Source organism: Chrysochloris asiatica, unplaced genomic scaffold (genome assembly GCF_000296735.1).
Source record: "Chrysochloris asiatica unplaced genomic scaffold, ChrAsi1.0 scaffold00043, whole genome shotgun sequence".
NCBI classification, from domain to species: Eukaryota; Metazoa; Chordata; class Mammalia; order Afrosoricida; family Chrysochloridae; genus Chrysochloris; species Chrysochloris asiatica.
The window spans coordinates 15,908,836-15,921,899 of record NW_006408561.1 but is presented as its reverse complement, the minus strand read 5'-3'; the positions used below and the strand labels follow the sequence as shown (position 1 = coordinate 15,921,899).

At 36.7% G+C, this 13,064-nt stretch overlaps 1 protein-coding gene across 1 annotated transcript in view; it reads right to left on the bottom strand.

Annotated features, from left to right (window-relative positions):
- The window catches only part of LOC102833889 (multiple epidermal growth factor-like domains protein 6-like), a 117,420-nt gene that overhangs the window by 84,508 nt on the left and 19,848 nt on the right, over window positions 1–13,064 (bottom strand). Inside the window, exons 3-6 of the mRNA XM_006861856.1 lie at window positions 12,825–12,962; window positions 6,639–6,761; window positions 4,554–4,676; window positions 3,997–4,185 (exon numbers count right to left, since the gene is read on the bottom strand). Of these exons, the coding sequence (XP_006861918.1) occupies window positions 3,997–4,185; window positions 4,554–4,676; window positions 6,639–6,761; window positions 12,825–12,962 (573 nt within the window). The remainder of the gene's footprint in view (window positions 1–3,996; window positions 4,186–4,553; window positions 4,677–6,638; window positions 6,762–12,824; window positions 12,963–13,064) is intronic.

The following is a 13,064-nucleotide window of genomic DNA, read 5'->3' as shown; positions in this document are numbered from 1 at the left end:
ACTAGATGATGTGATAGAACATACTAGCCCACCAAAACCTTGAGTTAATTTGATGCTTCTATCATTAGTTTCACAGATTAAATGCTATCCTGATTTCTATAACAAAAGATCATCTTTATTTTTGGACTTTATATATGTATATAAACAGGAGTTCTGGCATCTAGTGATTACAAATTGGGCTGCTAACCTCAAGGTCAGCAGTTTTAAACCACCAGCTGTTTCATGGGAGGAAGGTGAGGCTTTCTGCTCCAGTAAAGATTTACAGCCTCAGAAATCCTATGCAGGGTTGCTATGAGTCAGATCTGACGCCAGAATACACCACCACCACCACTACCACATATCTATAAATGTAATTATAAAGTATATGTTGATTTATGGTCTATATTCTAGGTTGCAAGTAGCATCTGAGCTCTTAAAAGCTTCTGAGCAGCCATCTATAAAACTATTGCTCTCTATTCATCTAGAGAAATAGAAGATGAAGGAAACCAAAGAGTCAAAGACGTAACTAATCTACAGGACTAATTGTCTACATGAACCATAGCCTTATCTGTCTTGGGACCAGAAGAACTAGAGGGTATCTGGTTCCCACTACCAATATTCTGGCCAGGAACACAATAGAGGTCTCAGGTAGAATGAGAGAAAACTAGAACAAGATTGAAATTCTTTCCAACAAAAGGACAGATTCCTAGACTGGTAGAGGGAGCCCTGGTGTCAAAATGGGTTATGAATTGGGCTGCTAACCTTAAGGTCAGCAGTTAGAATCTACCAGCTGCTCTGTGGGAGGAAGATGAGATTTTCCTGCTCCTGCAGAGTTTACAGCCTCATAAACCTTATACAGGTCATTCTGAGTCAGGACTGACTTGATGGTACACAACCCCCAACACCACTACTGGACTTGTAGAGACTAGAGGAACCCCAAGATTACCATCTAGAGATAGCCATTAAACTTGGAACTAAATCTGTTCCTGGAGGGCACCTTTCAACTTAAAAAAAAGAAAAAAAAAAAAACAGATGTTGTTGTTAAGTGCCATAGAGTCAGTTCCGGCTCACAGTGATCCAGTATAGGGTTTCAGAGTAGTGGCTGGTGAGTGTGAACCCTGATGTTGCAGCTCAAACCGACCATGTGGTCCAGAGCAAATAAACAATATCATCTATGAATACTATGCTCATTAAAAAACAACAATGAAACACATAATCATCTATATGAGATTCAATAGTCAGCATTTATCCTAAATCCAAGATGAGAAGGGGTAGGCATAAGGTGTGTGTTAGAGTGGGGAGAGGTTAGAAGGTAGTAGAGACAAAGAAACTAAATGATTGGAAATGGATCAACAAGAATGGAAATAATGAAATGTTGACAGGATTTTGAAAATTTGATGCAGTACACTCAAATGACCAAAAACCAGAAGAGTTGTGGGATGACATCAAGAACATCAGACATGAAGAAAGCAAAAGGTCATTAAAAGGAGAGGAAAGAAAGAAAATACCAAAATGGAATTCAGAAGTTGAGTGTAGTGAAGCTAAAGCAACAGGAAGAAATGATGAAGTAAAAGAGCTGAACAGAAAATTTCTAAGGGCAGCTCAAGAAGACAAAGTCAAGTATTATAATGAAATGTGCAAAGATATGGAGTTAGAAAATCAGAAGGGAAGAACACACTCAGTATTTCTCAAGCTAAAGGAACTGAAGAAAAAATTTAAACCTTGACTTGGTGCAGAAGGTTCTATGGGCAATATATTTAATGATGCAGAAAGCATCAAAAGAAGATGGAGAATAAACACAGAATCACTGTATTAAAAGAAATTGTCGATGTTCAACCATTTCAAGAGGTAGCACATAATGAAGAACTGATGGTACTGAAAGAAGAAGTCCAAACTGGACTGAAAGCACTGCTGAAACATAAGGCTCCTAGAAACAATGGAATACAAATTGAAATCTTTCAATAAACTGATGCAGCACCAGAGGGCTCATTCATCTTTGTCAAGAAATTTGGAAGAAAGCTTCCTGGTCAATCGATTGGAAGAGATCCACATCTGGGCCCATCCCAAACAGAAGTTACTCAACACAATGTGGAATTCATTGGAAAATATCATTAATATCACATGCAAGTAAGTTTTTGTTTGGGGAACTGCCAGAAATTCAAGCTGGATTCAAAAGAGGACATGAAATTAGGGATATCATTGCTGACAATAGATGGATCTTAGCTGAAAGCAGAGAATACCAGAAAGATGTTTACTTGTGCTTTACTAACTATGAAAACACTTTTGATTGTGTGGATAATGACAAGCTACGGGTAACATTCTGAAGAACGGGTATTCTAGAGAACTTAATTATGTGCATGAGGAACCTGTACACAGACTAAGAGGCAGTCATTCAAACAGAACAAGGGAAGATTGAATGGTTTAGAATCAGCAAAGATGTGTGCCAGGGTTGTAATCTTTCACTATACTTATTCAATCTGTATGCGGAACAAATAATCTGTGAAGTTGGGTTATATGAAGAAGATATATGCAGACTGCAGAAGACACAACCTTGCATGCTGAAAGCAAAGAGAATTTAAAACACTTACTGATGAAGATCAAAGATCTTCAGTACAGACAGCACCTCAGTGTAAAGAAAACAAAAGTCCTTACAGCTATACTAATAAATAACACCATGCAAAATGGAGATAAAATTGAGGTTGTCAAAAATTTCATTTTTCTTGGGTCCACAGTCAACACTCACGGAAGCAGCAGTCAATAAATCAAACAATGCATTGCACTGGGTCAATCTGTTACACAAGACCTCGTTAAAGTGTTCAAGATCAAAAAAAAAAAAGTCCATTTGAGAACTAAGGTGTACCTGACTCAAGCCATGGAATTTTCAGTAGCCTTATACGCATGGGAAAGTTGAACAACGAATAACGAAGACCATAGAAGATTTGATGCATCTGAGCTATGGTGTTGGAGAAGAATATTGAAAGTGTCTTCCACTACCAGAAGAACAAACAAATCTGTGTTGGAAGAGGTACAACTATAATGCTCCTTGGAGGCATGGATGGTGAGATTTCGTCTCTCACATATTATCAGAAGGGACCAGACTCTGGAGAAGGACATTATGCTTAGTAAAATGGTGGGTCAGTGAAAAGAAGCAGACCCCCAATGAGATGTATTGACACAGTGGCAGCAGCAAGAAGCTGAAGTGTAACAATTGTGAGGATGGTGAAGTCCGGGCCAATGTTTCCTTCTATTGTGCATGGAGTCACTATGATACGGAATCAACTCGATGTCATCTAACAACAACAACAAAAATTTAAGCATATTGGACAATCAAAACTGTTTTTTGAACTCTGGAAATTGTCTAGATTTTAATGCTAAATATGTAAATTTTAAGAAAAAAATGTGGCTTCCTTCTTTATTAATTAAAAGAAGGAAAAAGACCAAATCATTTCCCCCATTTTTAAAGATATTTGAGTAGAGAAGATAATGCAATAGAAAGAAATGATGCTAACTTAAAGATATTTGTATAGACATTTAAATATCAAATGTTTTAATGATGTTAGCAAGAAAGTGGAGACAAAAGTCACTTCTATAGAGCTTCCCAACAAATCCACCATCTTTTATCTTCTTTTCTTTGCACAATAAAGGGGTGCTGCATAAGTAAATATTCAAGAAGCCCTGGTGGTGTAGTGGTTAAAGAGCTTGGTTGCTATTCAAATGTTGGTGGTTCAAATCCACTAGTCACTCTATGGGCAAAAGATGGGGCAATCTTCTGTAAAGATTACAGCCATGGGAACCCTATGGACAGTTATACTCTGTTTATAGAGTTATTGTTACTCAGATTTGACTTGATGGCTATGGGTTTAGTATAGGTATGTACAGAAGTGAGGGTGCAAGGTGGAGGGTGGCTAATGAAGTGGAAAACGGGGAAAAATGAGATATTTCTTTACAAGAATGTCAGTGAATTTTCTAAAAATAAAGAAAATATGTGAGTTTAATGAGGTAATTTCTTTTACTTACCAACTTTGCCCAATGCAGTAAGTGCTCCTCGGATATCTTTATCTTCTTCCTCCTCCTCCTCCTCATCTTCATAGGTAGGAGACACAGAGGCAGCAACATAATGAAGCAGTTGAGGTGGGCTCTTAAATACAAGGCCTGGGAACCTCACAACTTCCAATTCATCTTCTTCTAACTCATCATCATCTAAAGCTAAGACCATACAGGACAATTCCTGGATTCAGTATGCTGGTTCAAAGAAAGAAAGCTGAGCAAGGGTTGATGAGAGAAATGACAGTTTGAACTAGACAGCCAACGCAGCGGGGGGACCAAAAGGTAAAACTCTTTGAAAAGGCCAATTCAAAAAGTCCATTGTAAATGTAGGTGAGAAGCAGCCAGCACTAAGTTGAAACTGCAAAAGAGAGAACAAAAGAAAAAGAAAGAAGATCTCAGTCTGTGAAGATAGAAAGGGAAGGACAGGTTGAGTTAAGGGACATGTGCTCTCCTTTGCTCCTGACAGAACAAGAAAAGCATCGAAGTAGTTTAGAGGAGATAAAATAAAATCCTTCACAGTGACTTACCGATGCAAGTTTTCCCGTCACTTCCAATTCTATAGCCTTCTTCACAAGTACAGTCATATGTTCCCACAGAATTGATGCACAGTTGATCACAGACTATATTAACATCCAGACACTCGTCCACATCTAGGAAAATTACAAAAACATCTGTTTTTAGGTTCTGAGAGATCAAGTAGACACGATGAACTAATGGAAATAATTATGTTTCTTTTGTAAACTTTATTAACCATGGTATGACAATAACAACATTGCCAAAGAAAATGCATAGCCACAGTGCCTACTCAAACAAAACTTGTCAATTATGAGGGGGCTTCAGAAAGTTCATGGAAAAATTCTATTATCTCTCAGCTCCATTTTCCATGAACTTTTTGAAGTCCTCTTCTATTTTTCTTTCATACATTCCTAATTTCACTGTAGTTCATCTACATGAATAAAATCTTACTAAAATCATGAGGTTTTGATGAAGAACTTGCAATAGAAATGTTCTCAGGCTGTGCACCACTGTGCTGATATTCATTCTCTCCTGGTTTATTCACTATCTACAACAGAGTACTTTCCCATGCATATTTCTATATGAAAATTGTGGAGAATATTAAAGATAGAAGAACCTTTAGCTTTGATTTCATATGGCTTACTTACTAGTCTATCCAAGTCTCAGACAGACTTTAGTCAATATGTTCATGATACAAAAAATTCATAGTACAGCTGAGCTTCTGAAATTTGCTCAGATTGTGGGTACCTTTTCCATTTGGATGCATATATGTAACTGTGTACATTCATGCCATACAATATTCTCTTGGCTTACCCTGTTTAAGAGCAGATGGTACATGAAATTCATATTTTTGGACTCATTCTTTTCTGGCCCTGCTAATTGGATGGAATGTAGTAAATGGTAATATGCTATACTGTGTTTAGAATATATATCTATGCAGCATAGCAGAAACACACCTATTGACCCTCAACAGAATTTAGAATTTGTTTCTTTAGGTATAGAAAAACTCTTTCTCTCAGGTGTTAGAGTTTTCTTTCCCTAATTTGACTATTATTAGAATAGATATCAGTCTTCTTGTATTTGCTTCAATTCTAAGGGAAAAAAAACAACAAAATAAAACTGTGGTTCAAAATAATGGTAATAATGGTCCAAAATGGATATTTCAAGATTATGCATTTAGGACAAATTAAAAAATAAAACCACAACAATAATTTACAGGACCTAGCTCTGGTAGTGTAGTGGTTACGAATTGGACTGTGAACTTCAAGGTCAGCAGTTTGAAACTGCCAGCTGTTTTGTGGGAGAAAGATGAGGCTTTCTGCTCTTGTAAAGATTTATAGCCTTGGAAACCCTGTACAGGGTTGCTATGAGTCAGAACCGACTCCACAGCACATAAGCACCACCACCACCATTCTCAATGGTAGAAAAGAAAAATCAATTAATTCTAGTTGCTGCATTCAAACTTACATAAGATTAAATTTTAAATATATTAGCTAAAAATCATCTGAAAGGGAGGTGAATCATTGTTGACAAATAAATTAAAAATTATAAAATGACACATCTTAAAATTGGCATTAATTACATTAACATCAGATAAATAAGGCAGAGAACTGACCTCACAGCAATTCTTTTGATACTATTTTCTCATTTAAAAAGTTCATTGAAAAGGACTTTCAGTAACTAATTTTGTAATACCAGTCAAGCTTGCTATGGGTAATCCCTATAACTGGCTGCTATGGTTTGCAAGCATCTCTCATTTGGCTACAGATATTAAATTAGCTGAAAGGAATTATGAGCCAATGAATAGTTTAATAATAATGGCTACTTTTAATTGAGTGATTTCTCTATCAACCACAGTTGTAGACACTTTATGTTTATTATTTTAATTTCCTTGCTAATCCTATTACTATCTTTATTTTAATGATGACAATCTGAGGTTTGACCAAATTCACAGGATAGTAAATGGTAGAATCACATGGAAACTGAGATCTTTGTGTTGAAGCCTTCCTTTTCCTTACTCTTGCCCTTGGCCCTAGTAGGTTCACCCTCCATTGATACCCACATAAGTCACTTTATATTAGACCTCAGGAATTTACCATCACATCCACAACCATCTGGACTGATATGATATCCTTCCTTACAACCACACTCATAGCCTCCTAAGTAGTTGATGCAGAGCTGGGCACAGCAGGCTTCTCCACTCTCACATTCATCAAGGTCTGAAAAGAAAAATGACATTTTTATTTTAGAAAACACCATGGTTCTGAAGAACAACTGACCTGCTACCATTCTAAATTTAAACTATTAGGTAATCACTTTCTATTTCTCCGGCCAAGTAGTACAGGCATTGAAGAAAATATAACACAATTAAGAATGAGACTCACCTAAGAGTTTGTTTCTTTGCATACTTTTTCTATGCCTGTTATTTGAAAAGTATGTAAATAATCTTCAATGCATTTATAAATATATGAAAAAAGATCTTTGCTATTTTTCTAACTTAAGTAGTAAACTGATAGAATAAACAGAATTTAAAGAACAAAGAAAAGCTTGAGAAAAAAGAACCAAAAAAATCCCAGCCACTGAACATTTGATGTTGCACAGAGAAGGTAGTCTTAGATTTCATCATGTGTTTGCTCTTCTAGACTTCATCTTTTTGTGTTTCCAAACTGAGGAAACTCATATGATGGATAATAGAAGTGAGAGTTGCAGTTAAGAGAGAAGGCGGAACCACCATCATTTTAAATATATATATATTTAAATTAGAATGTTTCAAAGCATTTGTTGACTCTTTGGATGATGATTTGACTGGGGTGAATGAGACTTTAGGATTTTTGTTATAGCCTGTAACATCAATACTCTGGAATGTGGGGCCAGATGAATAGTCCTCTAGATGGTAGTGGTGGTTATGTGCTATGGAGTCACTTTAGACTTATAGCGACTCTGTGTAGGGTTTCTGAGGCTGTCAGTCTTTACAGGAGCAGAAAGCCTCATCTTTCTCCCTCAGAATGGCTTATGATTTTGAACTGCTGACTTTGAATTACCAGCCCAATTTATAATCGCTATGCTACCAGAGCTTCTTAGTTTTCTATGTTGTTGTTGTTGTTGTTAAATGCTGTCGAATCAGTTCCGACCCATAGTGACCCTGTGTAAGGTTTCCAAGGAGCAGCTGGTGAGCTTGAACTTCCGACCTTGCAGTTCAAATGGCTTTGCAGTCTGGCACATTAACCCACAGCGCCACACCAGGACTCCAGTTTTCTATATAGTGGTCTTTAAATTTTCTTCAACCTTTCATTCTAAAGAGCTCCGGTAGCGTACTGGTTATGAATCGGGCTGCCAACCTCAAGGTCAGCAGTTCAAAACTACCAGCAGTTCCTCGGGAGAAAGATGAGGCGTTCTGCTCCCGTAAAGATTTACAGCCTTGGAAACCCTGTGTAGGGTCACTATGAGCCGGAGCTGACTCCATGGTACTTAACAACAACAACAACATTTCATTCTAAAATTCTACAATCTTGAAGGTTTCTTCGTAGGGGAAATAGAAATATACCAGAAGATGTCAAGTTCATGTCATCAAAAAAAATAATTTATAAGCCCTGAGTTTTGAAATGAACATAATTGGCCAAGGAGTAGCAACAGATACTTTTTCGTCCCCGGTTTTCTATAGGCTGTTGTAGGCTGTTGTTGTCATTAACTGCTGTCAAGTTGATTCTGACTCATAGGCCCACTGTACAGGGCATCTGAGAAGCATCTGGTGGGTTTGAACCACCAAACCTCTGGTTTGCAATCCAATGCTAATCCTACAGTGTTACACCAGGAGTCTTTAGCTAAAAACCTGTAAATTGTGTGGTCTGGCTTTTTTTTTTTTTTTTTGGCTTTGACTCTAAACCCTGCTTTATCCAGTGCAAACCCCTTGCTTGTTTGAGATGTTCTGCTGGATGGCCTATCAGTGTTACAAAATCCCATTAGACAAAGGACAGGAAGAAAGGAAAATGGAATTGATCAATCTTGGTAAGGGGTCACCGTACTGCTGATTCTAAGTGTTGTGGAGTCGGTTCAACTCATAACGACTCTGTATAGGGTTTCCAAGAAATAGTTGGTGAGTTTGTACTGCCCACATTGTGGTTCAAACCAACCTTGCAGTCAAGTATTTATCCTACAGCACCACACCAGGACTCCTATTATGAAATAGAGGACAGCAATATGCATATATATATTTTTTATAATTTAATTTCATTTAATCCCCAAGTTTACAATTTATGGTTTTCTTTATTTCCAAAGTTTTAAAAAGTTTTTTCAGATACTTCTTGGGCCTCTACAAATATAGGTGTCATGATTCTGTGTTCTCAACTAACAAGACACACAATTGCATCAAGTAATTTGAAAATAAGCCCATTAGTGTGACTGTCATTTTATGATATTTTTCAGATTTCTCTATCTGTAGCTATTTCTGTTTTACTTTACGGATCCCATCCTCAATCCAGAATTCATTTGAAGCCTTATCCTTCCAACATTAAAATATTCTGTTTCTTCAACTCCAACATCACCAGTTTCTTATATCTCTTGATTGATATTCAGACCTTATTTAGTGATATCTTTGCTTCCTCCTATTCTCTCCTCATTTTCTTGTTCTCTAATGATTGTATCTTTTGAAACATTGCAGAGAACGTATACCAAATATACTAAATTTCTGTAACATTGCAGAGAAATTCACTGGTACATAAAATACAGTGAAAAGTAGAGTGTCATTTTTAGCCAGAAAAACCAACCAAACATTTTAGCTCTGACATCAGGGAATCATGAAAACCAAATCTATCTCCAAGAACTTAATATTTTCTATGTTGTTGTTTTTAAGTGCTATCGAGTTGGTTCTGATTCATAGTGACCCTGTATAGGGGTTCTGAGGAAAGGCTGGTGAGTTTGAACCGTCAACCCTGTTGGTCAAACTGACCTTGTGGTCCAGTGCTTTACCCCACAGTGCCACACCAGATATTTCCTATAGTGTTGTTGTTAAGTGCCTTCGAGTTGGTGCTGACTTACAGTGACCTTGTATAGGGTTTCCGAGGAGCGGCTGGTGAGCTTGAACAGCTGGCCTTCTAGTTCAAATCATGCAGTCCAGTACATTAGCCTGCAGTACGACACCAGGACTCCACATATATTCTATGGTATGGCATGGTGGTGTGCTGTGGGGTTGGTTCCGACTCATAGCGCCCCTGCATAGGGTTTCCGAGGCTATATATTTTTATGAAGCAGAAAGCCTCATCTTTCTCCCAGGGAACCACAGATAGTTTCAAATTGCAGACTGTGAGGTTAGCACTTGGACTCGTAACCACTAAGCTGAAAGAATGAGGTGTTGTTGTTGTTAAGTGCCGTCGAGTCGATTCTAACCATAGAGACCCTATATAGGGTTTCCAAAGAGCAGCAGGTGAGCTTGAACCGCCAACCTTGCAGTTCAAATGACTTCGCAGTCTCACACATTAACACACAGCGCCACACCAGGACTCCTTAATATAGAAGTCTTTGTGTGGTGATGCAGGATAAACACTGGACTGTTAGCTGCAAAGTTGGATGGTCAAAGCCACCAGCTGCTTCTTGGAAATGGATTTGGAGAGCATTTAGGAACGACAATCTAATCACTGAATAAAATTTCAAAGGCTAAAAATCACAAATATTTTGCAATAACAGGCCAAGGTTAAGTTTAATGAACTTACTACTTATAAGTACTTTGCATAACTGTCTTCCAAGTTATGTTTTAGCACATCTTTAGGTTTTTAAATCTTAAAATGGATTTGAGCTGTGATTTCCAAAGAATTATATTTTTAAAGTTTTCTTTTAGAATATACTACCTGCCATACCTAAGCTGAACATACATTTAACAAGTTCTTGCATGTGGGAAGAATAATTGACCATTTGCAGATTGGATGTCTTAATTTTCACATTGCTTTGCACATTCTAATATTTTTTAAAAAAATTAATCCTGAAATAAGCTAAAAAGAAAATTCTTTAATTTCCTTCTTGCATGAATGTTTTTTACAAAACATCTGTAGCCTTAATTTGCTCTTGGCCAATGTATGTACACCCCAAACTAATCAGTGTATTTGCCATAGTGAGTGTTTGCTTTTTAGAAACAAATGGCATTTTTTTTGTTGAAAAATAAAGTAAACTTTAGGTATAAACAAGCTAACATTGTCATGTTGACTGGTGAGATCTCATAAATATGCAATTCTTTACATTTTGATTCCTGCAGATGCTACTATTTTTCTAGCTGTAAATAAGACTATACTGAATTTTACTCTTGGAAGAATATGGAAAGACATCTAATTATAAATTGTAAAGTAAAGATTTCACAAAATTCCAGTTCTCCTTACCTAAAATTTAAAAGAGGAAGACAGACAGACAGACAGACAAACAGAACCAAAGGGAGGAAGAATGGGAGGACAGAAGGTAGGAAGGAAATGAGTGAGGGAATGAGAGAGAGAGGAAGGGAAAGAAAGGTCTTTAATTTCTTTTACAGATTGAAAAGTTATCAAAGTAGGAAAAATACAAACATGCTTTTTAGTATATAAAAAGAAGCATGGAAAAACAATTTGTTTCAATAAGTTAAATATTACAGATTCTGAAAGTAATATATAAAGCAATGTTGGATCAGGAAATACAAGCAGTGACATCCTTTTGATTTGAATTATGTCTGAAATCAAAATATGACAAAATTCCTTGATGTTTACCCTGTCTTCATATTGCAAAAACACACATCCAAACACTTAGACCATTGACAATGATCTCTTGTTTCCTGATACTTCAAATTATGTGTAACTATATCAATTATTGTGAAACCCACAGAAGACTTTTTTGTACCCATATTCTAAATTTTAAGATAGGAGAAACAAAAATTCATCTAGGAAAATAACCAAATATGGTACAATGATCTCAGAATTATGGCAAACCACTGCTTTTGAGGCTTGAAAGTGCTCTCAGAAGCAGAATCACAGTAATATAGTTCAATGATCACATTCAACTTTTATAGTGGATATTCTTTTTTTCTCAGAAGCTTCACATTAAACATTTCATGATGAAAAAGGTTAGGGTCCAAATTTATTCCTCTCATTGTCCCAAATGATATAACTTCTGATAATATGCTAGAAAAGTTATCCACTAAAAAATGGGTTTGAGATGTGATTTCAAAAGAATGGTATTTTAAAAAGTTTTCTTTTAAAATATACCACCTCCCATTGCAAAGTGGAACATGAATCCAAATCATTGCCCCATTGAAAACCAATGCACACAGGCAGTCCCTAGGTTATAAATGTCCTATTTACAGATAACTCCAACTTACTCTTTAATTCAGAGCTTCAAATCTGTCCTATCATTGCTGACAAAGCAAAACAAGAACAGACTAGAATTTTCACAATTTAGGTGATTTGTCATGGTAATCAGAACAGGAAAAAATATGGGTTGAAAGGCCACTATGAGAGAGTCAGAATAGGCATTTTGAGACTTTTCAGAGGCCTGATATGGGACTATTGGCAGGACTGTGGAAAGCCACACACATTCAAAGCAGCCTGGTTGGCCTTCATCTTGGAGTGGGGTGCCACCATCTTTGAAGCCCTGTTTAATGTTATGTAAATTTGCCCTCACTTTGAAATGACTGAGCCAACACCTACTTGCAAAAAATTCTTCTTCGCAATCACCTTCACTTGCTACACTTACAGCTTTTAAATCAAGGAAAAGACTTTGAGCTTTTTCTTGCACTAAAGTAAGTCCAGGTCACAGCTCCTCAAAAACCGTGTACAGGGCTGCTATGAGTCAGAAGCTACTTAACAATAACAACAACAAAAACAACAAAGTAAGTCTAAATAAGTATAGTCTGACTGACCAACAAATTCTTAAAGATACAGTTAGAAATGGATCTCTTGTGACCCAAGACAGCTTATGATTTAATTTCTGTGGAAGTAGATAAAAGTGAGATGCATGACAGCAATTGTATTACAAAAATAAGTTCTGATTAGGTAGCCCTTGGAATAGTTCCCTGAAATAAATAAACTAACTCTACATATATTGTTAAAATGTTTTATATCTCCTTTAATTTCAAGGTAAATATATAAATGTAATGGTATCTTCTACCAAGTCATCATTGTTTTATATTTATCTAGTAGCTAGATACATATTCAATCCATTCTGCATGCAGTTTGAGAGATGTGGCTTGCCTTATAGTACTAAGTATTTGAGTCGTTGTTGAGAGCTAGATGAATCCAGAGTTACCTGCCTATGTTACCAGTACCATACATTACCTATGCATGTTTTCTCATCTGAATCAAGTTGGTGTCCATGGTGACAGGAACAACTGGGTCCACCAGCTGCATTTTCACAGTGATGGGAACAACCACCATTGTTATTTTCACAGCTATTGACAATTTCCAATTCAATCCCTTTCCAAAACAAGCAAAAAAGGGTTATTAACACAACAATAAAGAAGCCTGAATATATGTCAACAATGTGTACACTCTCTATTGGGAGAATGACAGACTTAA